Source organism: Lampris incognitus, chromosome 8, assembly GCF_029633865.1.
Source record: "Lampris incognitus isolate fLamInc1 chromosome 8, fLamInc1.hap2, whole genome shotgun sequence".
Classification (NCBI taxonomy): Eukaryota; Metazoa; Chordata; class Actinopteri; order Lampriformes; family Lampridae; genus Lampris; species Lampris incognitus.
Genome location: NC_079218.1, coordinates 12,224,654 through 12,238,788, shown reverse-complemented (window position 1 = coordinate 12,238,788; position 14,135 = coordinate 12,224,654). Strand labels below are relative to the sequence as shown.

Sequence of the window (14,135 nt, the reverse complement as noted above, 5' to 3'; positions counted from 1 at the left end):
TTAAAAGTGGCATTTTGTGTTGAATTTGGAGAAACCACTTGTAATATTAGTTGTGTTGAGCTATTTAAATTGTTCTTGTTTGATTTGTTTATTGCAAACAGCCGAAAGTTTGTAAATTTTGCCAGTAAACCTAATTTGCAGTGGGGGTTGAATAATTTTGATTGAAACTGTATGTGTGTGTGTGTGCATGCGCACTCTTCCTGCACATGGAAAATTTGGTCTCAAAAGTCCCCTTCGGGAACATTTGAGACTTTCCAGAGAAGCCTAACGATATTGCATGCAGAAATTGTAATGTGAAACTGAAGTTGAAACTGATGAACACCTCAACAGTTTGTCTGGCGGGGCAACAAAACAACAAATCTATTACATTCTGGAAAGATTAAGTAACTTACCTACATGTAAGGAGTTTCCTCAGGGACACTCATCGGGTTTGAGTTCATTCATAATGACCAACAGGTCTTCCATCTACCGGCTGTTTCTTGCAGCCACATCGTGGACCTGGTCTCCCAGAACCTCAGCCTGTACACGTTCATCCAGTTCTTCGACGGTCTGCTGGTGAGTTTCAGCAGAGTAGGTTGGGCTGTATTTTTTGTCTTCGAATAACATGCGTACCTGTTTGTGGTGCTTCTTTGCTTTGTTTTTGTAAATCCGTGTGTGTATTCAGTGTGTTTGCACAGGAATCCTTGTAGGAAGTGGAATGCAGAAAATCGCAGCCTTGTCCAACTTGGTGTCGTACTACTGCATTGGTCTGCCGCTGGGAATCGCCCTCATGTTTGCTGCAGACTTAAAGATATTTGGTAATGATCCGATTTGAAATTCTCTCTGTTTTTATCTAAAGTTGATAAAAGATAAAAGTCAAGCCGGATGAAGAGAAATCGCCAGAGCAGATGCCTAAGAGTAACAACACATACATAAATACAATAACACGGGGGCATCTGGGTGGCGTGGCGGTCTATTCCGTTGCCTACCAACACAGGGGTTGCTGGTTCGAATCCCCGTGTTACCTCCGGCTTGGTTGGGCGTCCCTACAGATACAATTGGCCGTGTCTGGGGGTGGGGAGCTGGATTTGGGTATGGGTCCTGGTCACTGGAATAGCGCCTCCTCTGGTCGGTCGGGGCGCCTGTTCGGGAGGCGAGGGGGAACTGAGGGGAATAGCGTGATCCTCCCACGCGCTACGTCCCCCTGGTGAAACTCCTCACTGTCAGGTGGAAAGGAGCGGCTGGCAACTCCACATGTATCGGAGGAGGCATGTGGTAGACTGCAGATCCTCCCCGAATAGGCTGAGGGGGGTGGAGCAGTACCGGGATGGCTCGGAAGAGTGGGGTAATTGGACGGATACAACTGGGGAGAAATAAATAAATAAATGCAACAACACATGCATAAATACATGTGTGCATGCAAAGACCTGCACACACACAGATACTCACATGAAAGCACACAAGCCCTGACCTGATATATTTGTTGCCTTGTGTTTTTACGCCGCTCTGCAAAGCCGCTGGCGACAAGCTTGTGACGCTCTTCACACAAAAGTCTGACCTGACAATGTAGGCCTGAATTAACAAATGAATGTATTAACAATGTTTACCCAGTTTCATGACTTGGCAGTGAATATACAATACAGATATGTACTGAGATACTGCGTGTGTGTGTGTGTGTGTGTGTGTGTGTGTAGGCTTGTGGCTCGGCCTCTTCATATGTGTTGTCCTTCAGGCGGCTTTCTGTATAACGCTCATCTTCAAACTAGACTGGCAGAAAATTACACGGCAGGTAACGAAGCACTCCCGATCCTGTAACACGCCTCGTGTCCGTCGCACAACTCTGACAAGCAAAATAACACATTGACAGTGAACACAGGCGTAACTATGACAGCTTTTATAATCCGGATTGGGATTGGGATAAAATTGCACCTGACAGGTTTGTGCACCTCCTCACAAGCCCGACTCCTTTCCAGGCCCAGATGCGAGCTGGCAGGAAAGTGTTGGTGACGTCGAAGCGTCCCGTCAGTCAAATGGTGGTCGAGGCCGTCGTGCCCGACATCCCAGACATGGTAAGTACTGCGTGAGACTGCATGAAGGAATGAGAGAATGACTGAATGAATCTTTTTTCTCATCTGGCCCATCCAACAGGGATTAGCTACATGACACACAATAACTATGGCGAATAAATAAATAAATAAATAAAGGGCGGCACGCTGGCGCAGTGGTTAGCGCGGACACCTCACAGCAAGAAGGTCCTGGGTTCGAGCCCCGGGGTAGTCCAACCTTGGGGGGGTCATCCCGGGTCATCCTCTGTGTGGAGTTTGCATGTTCTCCCCGCGTCTGCGTGGGTTTCCTCCCGCAGTCCAAACACATGCAGGTCAGGTGAATCGGCTGTACTAAATTGTCCCTAGGCGCATGTGTGTGTGTGTGTGTGTGCGTGTGTGTGTGGGCCCTCTGGTGGCCTGTCCAGGGTGTCTCTCCACCTGCCGCCGGATGGATGGATATAGTATATAGATAAATTGAGGAAAAATTAGTACATAAATATAAAACACCATCCCTGTCAGACAAAACAAACCTGTCCAAAAGAGTCCAACACTGACAACACAGAGGCAGCTAACATACGCCAAAATAACTTCCTGTGTAAGAGGATCAACTCAAAGTCTTTTTTTATCACCGAACCCTTCCACTGATGAAGAATCAAAAGCTTCTCTCTTGCATTTCATTTTCAATTTAACTCAAATAAATAACTAAGCCTACCCTGTTCAACAACAACCTCCATGTCCCATATGTAAAGGCAACAGAAACTGGCCATACAAAGATATTTTCCTGTTGGGCAGAGTATTTCATATCAGTTATGTTTTCATCCAGCTTTTAAACACATTTGAAATGAATTATTAGATATTGTAACATAAATCATGCAAATTAAGTTTTATTTCCATCAGATTTGTTCAAGTGAATAAAAGCCTGAACGCAGGCCTACGCCACGTCCACATTTCCACACCCATGATAAAGGTGGACCAATCAGAATGAAGAAACAGCTGGTCATGTGATTAAAGCTGTTTGCGTTTCTTTCTTTTTTTTAAATTTCATTCCACAAATGCGTTTCCATGGCAATTTGGTTGCATTTCGTTATATTGAATAAAAAGCTTATACATCTCAAGCGAGCGCACAAGCTTTTATTCAAATTTTGGAGATTTTAGTTGATATTTTCAATTTTCATCAAGTCTTTTTTTTTTTTTAAGTTCAAAACGACTAAATGTGCATAAAAGCACCCAGGTAGAAATGCGGTTATAGTTTCAGGACTAAACTTATTTTTAATCAAACCACATGTAAACTACATGTATTAACTTTTACAGTAGTTGTTCAGGTGTGTGTGTGTGTGTGTGTGTGTGTGTGTGTGTTCATACCACCCTTCCATGGTGAGTAATGCTGCCTCTGTTTCTTTCCTCAAGGTCCAGTTGGAGGGTGATGAGGCCACCAAACCGGCCGTTTACTGCCTCGTCAGCAGCGGGGACCAGGAGCTGAAACCAGGGCCGGAGGCCGATGGAGGCGGTCTAGTGGCCGGGGGGGCCGAGCGAGGAAGCGACAATCCAGGCAGCAAAGATAAACCTCTGCTTTCTGTCACTCAGCTCGTCTTGCGTCGGGGCCTCTCCATTCTGGCTGCCGTCGGCGTCCTGGTCGTCGGCGTGTCCATCAATATCATCTTCCCCCCGCCAGAGCCGTCCGCACAGATCAGGACCAACCTGACTCTGGACTGGATTAACTCCACCGTTTCCCCCACCGCTTCATTAGACATGAGCACCATGTTATAATCAGTAGTTTCACGAGCACAACCACACACAAACGTAGCCCGGTTCTTTGGTGCAAACCAGCTGGTGAACCAAACACCTTGAAGAATTTTGTGTTTAGTCCGCTCAGGATTCACAACACCGTTTTTGCAAACGAACCAAAGTTAAACGCGCTACTAGCTTATGTGTTTTCCAGTATGACAGCTGAAATAAACTTAGCTGATGCCTGTTTGAGGGAGACACACAATTCTCCCTTAATGGTTGTTTCACATCAATATGACGTGTCAACGCCGTTTCATTCGGGCGCCATCTTGGAAACGGAGGCTGCCCATTGTTCTGACACCCCAATAGTCCGAAAAATGTCCCATTGGACCGAAAGCCCATTTGTCAGACAGCCTGTTATCCCGAAAACAAAAGCCCACTGCTCTGACGCCCCGTTGTTCCGAAAATACACTCTCCCTGCAGTTTTTTTACCCTTAATACTTTAGTGTATTTTGACACGCAAACGCGAATATACCCTTTACTGCTATTTCACCTGAATAGGAGGTGTAACGTTAAAAGCACTTGTGAGAATATCCTCTCTATTTCACCAGAAATATCATCCATCCATCCATCCATTATCCAATCTGCTTATCCTGCTCTCAGGGTCACGGGGATGCTGGAGCCTATCCCAGCAGTCACTGGGCGGCAGGCGGGGAGACACCCTGGACAGGCCGCCAGGCCATCACAGGGCCTGAAGTATTAACTTTCTTGTATTTATCTCTCTCTGGCCAGTTCAGATCAATGATTTGCAACGAGACTGGGTGATAAACGGTGTTGTGTCAAACTCTGGTTCCCCGTCAAGATCTGTTTCCCCCTATGGAAACAGGTTAGCTATTGGTTCTGATTAAGTCAAGGTTAGGTTAGGGTTAGGTTGAAGTTAAGGTTAAGGTTAGGTTAGGTTAAGGTTAAGGTAAGTAGTTTAAGGTTAGGTTGAGGTTAATCAAGTGTCCCGGGGTTGTATCGGACTCTGGCAAGGGGTTAAACAGATCTCTGTGGGGAAACAAGAGTTCGATAAAACACCGGCAGTCACTGAACTAACAACTGCAGGGAGTGTATTTTTGGAGCACGGGACTTCAGAGCAGTGGACGTTTGTTTTCGGGATAACGGCTGTCGGACAAATGGGTTTCGGTCCAATGGGAATTTTTTTTGGACTATTTGGGTTTCGGAATAATGAGCCGTGGGAACAATGGCACTGCACCCTTGGAAACTACGGGTGTAAGAAAATATCGATACACTCGAGTATCGCGATATTATCTTTTGTGATATGGTATCGATTCTCAAAAACACAAACGATTTTTAATTGTTTACATGTAAAGGTTCGTGACACACATTTTGTGTTGTGTGTAACCCCACGACCGCTAGATAACAGTGTTGAAATCTACCTTCAGCCATTTGACTCTTCCACGCCAACGTAACAACGTAAACTGAGACAGGAAGTAGCACAAAGAACACAGGCCTATGAAATCGCAATATATCGCCTTTCTTACAGTATCGCAATATATTGTATCGTAACCACTGTATCGTGATGTGTATCATTTCATCATTTAATCTGTGGTGAATAACAGAACTGTGACTGTGCGAGTCTAAACGTGTGACTGGTGGATTTGCGGGGCTTTGATTGGCCACTTTTGCTAACAGCGTGATTTCACATGGTCATACATTGTCAGTGCCGCCATCTTTAGCCTTTCACATTGTCCGGTTCTAAACTTATAGAGAGCACTCTCTATTATGATTGAAACTGTCTCTGGATGTGTTTCCTCCTTCAGTTGCCCCCCCCCCCGGTTATGACGACAGATTAATAAATCTACTCACAGTCTGTAAGTCATAATGCTCATGTGCTGCTTGGTGGTAAACCCACCAGAGAAACACGATGACAATGAGGGTAGTGAGCACCTCCATCATGTGAATCAGATACCTCCCTCAAAATATATATATGCCCGTCCGAGCCATCCATCTATGGGGGGGGGGGGATCTTCTGATTTTGCATCATTTCCTGAGCTTGGTATGAGAAGTGTTCACACATCAAATGAACAACATCTCAGTTCACCGGGAAGCAGAATGAGACTCATCTTCTGGTGAGTCTTTTTTTGGTCGTGGGTTCAAATCACATCGTGTGCACCAGCCCCAATGAACTGGATCAAACAGGCAAACAGGCCAGGCTTCATTCATACCGGACCAAACATATACAGTGTGAAGACAAACTAAGTCCTGCTGGTAACAACAGTTTCCCACAACAAACGATTCCCCCAGTATTTAGTTGGTTATTTTTTTCCACAGAGAAATTAAAATACATTCCCATGTGCTGTGTTAATTCCTGTTATATTTGTACATTTTTACTTTTGAGTGTCATAGTTACACCTGAACTCATAATCGAGAGTCCTCGTTTTTTGGCCGTGTGTTTTAAAGGTCATGTAGTGAAAGTAAAACCCCCAAGACTTGTTTTCTCTCTCCCCAAGAGACCAGCTGACAAGGAATAAATGGTCTGCCAGCCTTTTAACCTTAGTTCTGTATTTGTCCTGTTTACGATGGCCTTAGATCGTTAGTGGGAAGGGCTGTTAACTTTCATTTTTCAATGTATTTGTTTCTTGATTGACATTTTACTTCCCTCTTTATTAAGCTCACATACACATGTGGTCTTTTTACTTTTGAGTCCATTATATTCACTGTAAATATCTGATGTATAATCCACGTATGTCATGTAAATACTAATGCAACGTGTACCTATATGAACTTGTAACTTTTAAGGGCTGTAGTTGTGTGTGAAAATTTGTATATTTCTAAATAGTTGGTGTATCAGGTAGACACGCCACTATCTGCATCTGTTCATTCAGGACAATCATCTGTATTTGGATAAAACTGTCAGTGTGACTCAAACTATAACTGTGCTATAACAAATATTTACCTGCACTTCAAATCACTGTAAAGATTTTTCCATGAAACCTTTTTGAAACGTTATGAAGAAAGTGTGGGAAGATGGTGGCGCGAACCTACATTTGCGGCGGCCTCACCCAGTATTGTCCATGCAGTGTCTTTGTCCACGTCTAAGTTTGTGTCTTGGTTTGATGGCTGGGAGAGCTGGTGCTGGACCGGCTGGGAGAGCTTGGTCTGCTGCGTCCTGTGGGCCCAGGGACCACGGCCCTGCCTGGAGCTGCGCCTGAGGAGGAAACACTGAGAGCAGTCTGACAAGACGCGCAAGCAGGGCAGGCTAAGCTAACTGCTAGCCCATGCAGACCGGCAGTTCCCACAGTCATCCTGGTGTTGGATATATGTGTTTTTTGTAGTTTGGATGAATGTGTTCTTGTAGTTTGGCTATGTGTTTTGTCTTTGTGTTGCACTGCTTTGGGCCGGGGGGAAACGATATTTCTTTTCATTTCGTGTGCGCAAGTGCATGAAATGAAACGACAAATAAATGTTCCTGATCCCTGAAAGCCTTACTGGTGCTTTTAAATGATCTCAATTTACTTTGCAGACGTTTTAAAAACTGCTTTTCAATTAAAGGAAATGCTTCATCCAAAAACTGACCCATTCATCTGAACAATCACATGATGATTTTAAAGTCACGTGACGATTTTGGACCCCTAGAGGTCACCAGAGGTCACCAGCTGTCCCTCCACATGACCCACATTGTCAAGAGATGACGTTTAGTAGCTTTACAAACATCATTTAATTTACAATGATTACTGTCCACCAATGCTTTGATTGTTTGTAGACAAACCAATGTTTCCCTCAAATCCTTGGACTCACCAGAACATGACATCATTTCCTCCAGTTTGAGGATTTGTGCTTGCATAGGGATTAACACAGCCGTTAACTAATTCAATGCAATTAATTATCTGTACTTTTCTGAGTAACACATTTCAAACTGAGCACATCTACCACGTGGTGTCTTCTGTTTGACAAATCGACTGTATGAACATGGCGGAGTTAAATGGAGCGCAGGACTCGCAGGACAGAGACGATAAATCAACTTAACACGGAGGAGGTATATTCCTCCACTCTTTAGGGGATAATGTAATTGACCAACGGACTTAAAAAGCGAATACTCATATCATGATATCGAACAAAAAAAAAAAATCACTTCAGATATACTGACATGAAATGAGCCTCGTCGGTTCCTGGTCACAATTCAGATTCCTGCAACAGAACCGACAGTAGAATTAATTCAGCCGTGATCGGAAGGACAAGCTGATCGGATCGCAATGACTCATTTTGTCTTTTGGCTTTGAGATTATTATGGAAAAAAATCCCAAAGTGACTTGATAATTGGAAAAACGTACTTTTCTGTATTTAGTTGGGGTGGCAGGCTGGTCGCCTCACGGCAATCAGGTCCTGGGTTCGAGCCCCGGGGTAGTCCAACCTTGGGAGTCGTCCCGGGTCCTGTGTGGAGTTTGCATGTTCTCCCCGTGTCTGTGTGGGTTTCCTCCAGGTGCTCCGGTTTCCTCCCACAGTCCAAAGACATGTAGGTCAGGTGAATCGGCCGTACTAAATTGCCCCTAGGTATGAATGTGTGTGTGTGTGTGTGCCGGCCCTGTATGATGGCCTGGCAGCCTGTCCAGGGTGTCTCCCCGCCTGCCGCCCAATGACTGCCGGGACAGGCTCCAGCATCCCCGCGACCCTGAGAGCAGGATAAGCGGTTTGGATAATGGATGATTTGATAGAAGCTTGGTGTTATAAGGGCTGAGAAACAAAAGATTTGAGTTTTGCTTTTTTTTTTTCAACTAAAACAAAATGTCTTTGGGGAAAAAGCCCCAAAACATGAGATGCAGTCTGATTACTGATTGCCGCCATCTTATTGTGCCATGACGTGTGTCCTGTTAGCGTATTCAACAAGCAACCTCAGTCAGACTGTATTTGTGATGTCGGTCACTGGCCGGTGGGTTATTTATGTGTAATAAAAGGAAACAGGTGGTTGATTTGCAGAGTGTGACTTGTGTCTGTGCTCAGGGACGGGCGGCCTTCATTATGACCCGGCCGGCGTTTCACATCAAAGGGGGAAGAAAGCCGAACTCAAAGAGCTGTTTTATACCTGGATGATGCTGCGCGGCATCTCCAGCAACACAGTGTCCTTATTATAGCGCTCCGTCGTACCATCCCTAATCACAGCAGCATTCATACACACTGTACCAAACACCGAGCCAGGGAATATTTATGCACCGTGGAAAATCATCTCCTCTCTGCTTTCCACTGAAGCAGCCCCTCTTACGCAACCCGGTCCCTATTTAGAGCAGGTAGGTTCACGTCATTTTTTCCATTTTAGGTTTTTAAGAGGTAGTAAACCTTTAATTAGGTGTATTTGTTTTTTGAGTTAAAAACATGTTGTTATGGGTCTGGGATGGTCGAAATAATTGCCTTCATGATAAATTCAATGAAAAAGAAAACGCATTACATGGCAGCTTTGAGGACGTAAATCTATGCATGTTCTTATTTCGGGAGGAAAACACCACTGATAATATATATATATATATACACACACACATATACACTGCATGCACAATTATTAGGCAAGTTGTATTTTTGACGATTAATTTTATTTTTTAACAACTACAGCGCTCTCACTCAATCCAAAATGTTAATAAAGCTCAAACCTGAATATTTAAGAAAGTAAAAGTCAGGTTTTGTCTTTCTTAAGAGAATATCTCAGTGTGCACAATTATTTGGCAAATAAAAACTGGCAGTAGTTCTGGGAGTTGATTTTAAGTCCATCTTCAACCCGAAAAGGTCCAACTAGCTCATCTTTAATGATACTGTGGCGGACACTAGGGGCTATGCCTCTGAGATGAGCTAGTTGGACCTTTTCGTGTTGAAGATGGACTTACAATCAACTCCCAGAACTACTGCCAGTTTTTAGAGGACACTTTCTTCAAGCAATGGTACAGAAAAAAGCCTGCAACTTTCAAGGAGACCATGATTTTTATGCAGGACAATGCTCCATCACATGCATCAAAGTACTCCACTGCATGGCTTGCCAGTAAAGGCCTTAAAGATAACAGGAAAATGACATGGCCCCGTTCCTCACCTGACTTAAACCCTATTGAGAACTTGTGGGCTCTTCTTAAATGGGAGATTTACCATGAAGGAAAACAGTACACCTCTCTGAACAGTGTCTGGGAGGCTGTGGTTGCTGCTGCACAAAAAGTTGATTGTCAACAGATAAAGAAATTGACAGACTCCATGGATGGAAGGCTTGTGACGGTTATTGAAAAGAAGGGTGGCTATATTGGTCAGATTTTTTTTTGTGGAAATGTTAGAAATGTTTATTTGTAAATTTTCAGTTGTTTGTTCATTATTTTCACTTTAACAGATGAAAATAAACAAGTGAGATGGGAAAATATTCGTTTTTCATTTAGTTGCCTAATAATTCTGCGCACCAATATTTGCCAAATAATTGTGCACACTGAGATTTTCTCTTAAAAAAGACAAAACCAGACTTTTACTTTCTTAAATATTCAGGTTTGAGCTTTATTAACATTTTGGATTGAGCGAGAGCGCGGTAGTTGTTAAAAAATAAAATGAATCGTCAAAAATACAACTTGCCTAATAATTGTGCACGCAGTGTGTATATATATATATTTTTTTAAATTTATTTAGTTATTTATTTATTTATAGGGGAATCCGTGGTGGTGTAGCGGTTTAAGCATCAGCTTTGTGTCGATGCAGTTGCCCACTGGGTGAGATCACTGATACAAGCAGCTGAAATGAGTTTCCTCCATAGGGTGTCTGGGCTCAGCCTTAGAGATAGGGTGAGGAGTTCGGACATCCGGAGGGAGCTTGGAGTAGAGCCGCTGCTCACTTCGTGTTGAAAGGAGCCAGTTGAGGTGGTTCGGGCATCTGATTAGGATGCCTCCTGGGCGCCTTCCTTTGGTGGTTTTCCAGGCACGGCCAAGTGGGAGGACACACCGGGGTAGACCCAGAACTCACTGGAGGGACCACATGTCCAATCTGGCCTGGGAACGCCTTGGGATCCCCCAGGTGGAGCTGAAGAGCGTTGCTGGGGAGAGGGATGTCTGGAATGCCCTACTTAGTTTGCTGCCGACCCCGGAGAAGCGGCTGAAGATGAATGAATGAATGTTTGTGACTCTTCAGCAGTAGTTCACGTTCAACTGTTTCAACATGGTGTAAAAGACAAGTGCCGAACCTTGGGGGTCATCCCAGGTCGTCCTCTGTGTGGCGTTTCTCCCAGTGTCTGCATGGGTTTCGTTCTCCGGTTTCCTCCCTCAGTCCAAAGACATGCAGGTCAGGTGAATCGGCCGTACTAAATTGTCCCTAGGTGTGAATGTGTGTGTTGGCCCTGTGCTGGCCTGGCGGCCTGTCCAGGGTGTCTCCCTGCCTGCCGCCCAATGACTACATGTTAGATTACTTATTAAAATGATGAATAGTTTACAGACAGATCTAAAAGGGAAATATGTTGTTTGCTTTTTTCCATTAATTATTTAGCAAGGGTGTAAAATTAAATCTACTGTTGAGACAGTCATTACCATTAGACAGCATAAAAGGCCAAGGAAAATGTAAATGAATGTAAATTAAATCTGAATTGGCAAGCGATTCAATCTTCTCCATCAAAGTCCTGTTTCAAATTAAACCCACTTGCAATTGGGGGTTGACATAATTACAATTTTTTTTGAGTAGTTTGTTTTGAAAAAAAAAATTGATTGGTCACAGAATCCAGTTCATCCAGTGCACCACACTGAAGAATATTTGATAATTGTCATGAAGAAAACTCTGATATTTCCACTGAAATAAAACTTTTGTTATTACTCTCAATACTTTGTTGGGTGGTGCGACAACACAAAAACATGTCAGGATTGCAAGTTAACGGTTTCATCTGAGGATTGGTACATTTTACTGTTCATTATTTAGGGAACAGCATAACAACAAATTCCCCCAGTTATAATAAACACAACACATCCTTTGACACAACTCTTAGTTTAAGGGGTCTTTCAATTAACTATTTACAGAGCTTTCTGGAAAAAAAATGGCATTTCTGCTAGTAGCTAACCAAGCTACTACTATCTAACCGGTCTTTTAATGGATAGAGGGGGAAGGATAGAAGGTCAAGTGACAGGCATTGGCGCAAGTCCATGAATACTGGGATGCCATCCAGTGCTTTCTTTACATGTTACCCCATCCATGGGGTTAGTGGTTGTGTCAGGAAGGGCATCCGACGTAAAATTCTGCCAAATCATTATGCTAACTGATAAGATCAGGAATGACATACCAGATCAGTCGAAGCCTGGGTTAACGACTGCAATTGATGCTGTGCCCTCACAGGGTACTGATGGAAACTATGCACCTGTTTGGGAACATAGGAAAAGATGGAGGAGAGGAGAGGTACCGGCAAGGCAGAAAAGAGAGAAGAGACAGCTGAAGAATAAAGACTTTAGAATGGCCACACTTGATGTTGGGACAATGAAAAGCAGATGGAGAGAAATAGCAGACATGATGAACAGGAGAAGAATACAAGTGATGTGTCTTCAGAAGACAAAGTGGAAAGGAAGCAAGGCAAGAGAGATTGGAGGCGACTATAATATATACTACCATGGGACAGATAGTGAAACGAATTGTGTGGGAATAATCCTAGACAGAGCTACAACAAAGTCAGAGAAGTAAAGAGGGAATCGGATAGGCTGAATCGAACGAGGTTGGATTTGTATGGACATCTGGCTAATAAAATAAGTTCGTATGCACTATAGGTGGGTGGGCTGCGATGGGGAGGAAAAGGTGAATTTCTGGAGACAACTGGACAATGTAAAGGCAGGCATACCAAGGGATGGAAGAGTTTTTATTGGTGCAGAGCAGACATGAATGGACACACTGGAGAAGGAAATAGCAGCAATGAGGATGTCATGGAAAATTTGGGTTTGGAATGTTGAAGTCAATAGTTGATTTTGCTACAAGGAATGTTATGGCTATAGTTAATACATCAAAAACCACATCCAAGGATGTAGGGTAGCACACGCCAATTTGAAAAAGGACAGGGATAGTGCCTCATTTTCACCAATTTATTTTGGCCAGCAAAACATGCTAACGTTTCGGCCTACTGCTAAATAAATAAATAATAAAAATAAATAAAAAATAGTACTTTTGAGTGGCTGTTGTAGCTAGAAAAGCGCTATATAAAATGCAACTTGACTGATAGATAGATAGATAGATAGATAGATAGATAGATAGATAGATAGATAGATAGATAGTAGTAGTAGTACAGGTCTGACGGCCTGTAGCAGTAGGCCAAAACCCTGTCCTTTTTCAAATTGGTGAGTGCTACCCTACATCCTTGGATGTGGTTTTTGTGTTTAGCACCACAGTAAGAGTTTCTTTTTGGGAAGGCGCATCCAACTCCTCCACTACAATTAATACATGTTTCAAAAAGAGGGAAGATCAGCCAGCAACATACATGAGTGGAGGCAGAACTACACAGAAAGACTACATTTTATGAAGACGGCACCATTTGAGGGAAGTTGTAACACCAAGCAAGTGTGTAACAAAGCAACATAGACCACTGATCTGCCAAATAAAGACAAGAAGCAAATTCAGAGACAAAGACCAGTAGTATGTATGTAAGATTCAATGGTGGAGGCTGAAAGAGGAACTTTGTAGAGAAACAAATTGGAAGAAGGTAAGAGAGCTGTTAGGAGATAGATTGCTGCTAGATCGGAATAGAACAGCAGAAGGACTAAGGGAAGCAGGCAGGCGGGTGCTAAAATAATCTCCACGAGGGGAAAAGAAGGGACAGGGATGTTGGTGGTGGGAGGAGGAAGTGCAGCACTGCATAAAGAAGAAAAAGTTGGTCAATATGAAGCTGGTCAAAAATGAGAATAAGCATAACATAAACGAAGGAAGCCAAGAAAGAAACGAAGAGTGGTAGAGATAGCAAGGGTGACAGCGTATGAGGACCTGTACAAAAGACTAGATACAAAGGAAGGAGAGAAGGATATATATAGAATCGCCAAACAGAGACAGAGCAAGCAAGGATGTTGAACAAGTAAAACTGATCAATTAAGTTATTAAGTTAATTAAGTTTCCTTTATCAATCCCCTTGGGGAAATTCATTTACTGCAAATTAACCCATCCTAGCTGTGATGTGTGTAGCTAGGAGCAGTGGGCTGCTGCCATCCCGCTGCGCCCGGGGACCAACTCCATCAAGGACGCAGATGGAAGAGTACTGTCAAAAGATAAGGATATTTTGAGCATGTTTTTGGAACAGATTGAGGGAAATGCCCCTGCGGTTTCCGGCTTCTGCCTTCGTGAGATCGAGATTCGTGAGATTGAAACTGCTGTTTATTCTCTTACTCTCTCTTCTATATTCTGCTCTTACCTCTTCATTTGTCC

General features: G+C 43.5%; 1 protein-coding gene across 1 annotated transcript in view; it reads left to right on the top strand.

The window, feature by feature from the left end:
- The window catches only part of slc47a1 (solute carrier family 47 member 1), a 31,553-nt gene extending 27,735 nt beyond the window's left edge, over positions 1-3,818 (top strand). The window contains exons 13-17 of the mRNA XM_056285063.1: positions 486-555; positions 665-797; positions 1,674-1,768; positions 1,953-2,048; positions 3,432-3,818. Coding sequence (XP_056141038.1) covers positions 486-555; positions 665-797; positions 1,674-1,768; positions 1,953-2,048; positions 3,432-3,791 — 754 coding nt within the window. The 3' untranslated portion in view covers positions 3,792-3,818. The remainder of the gene's footprint in view (positions 1-485; positions 556-664; positions 798-1,673; positions 1,769-1,952; positions 2,049-3,431) is intronic.
- Positions 3,819-14,135: the final 10,317 nt, after the last annotated feature.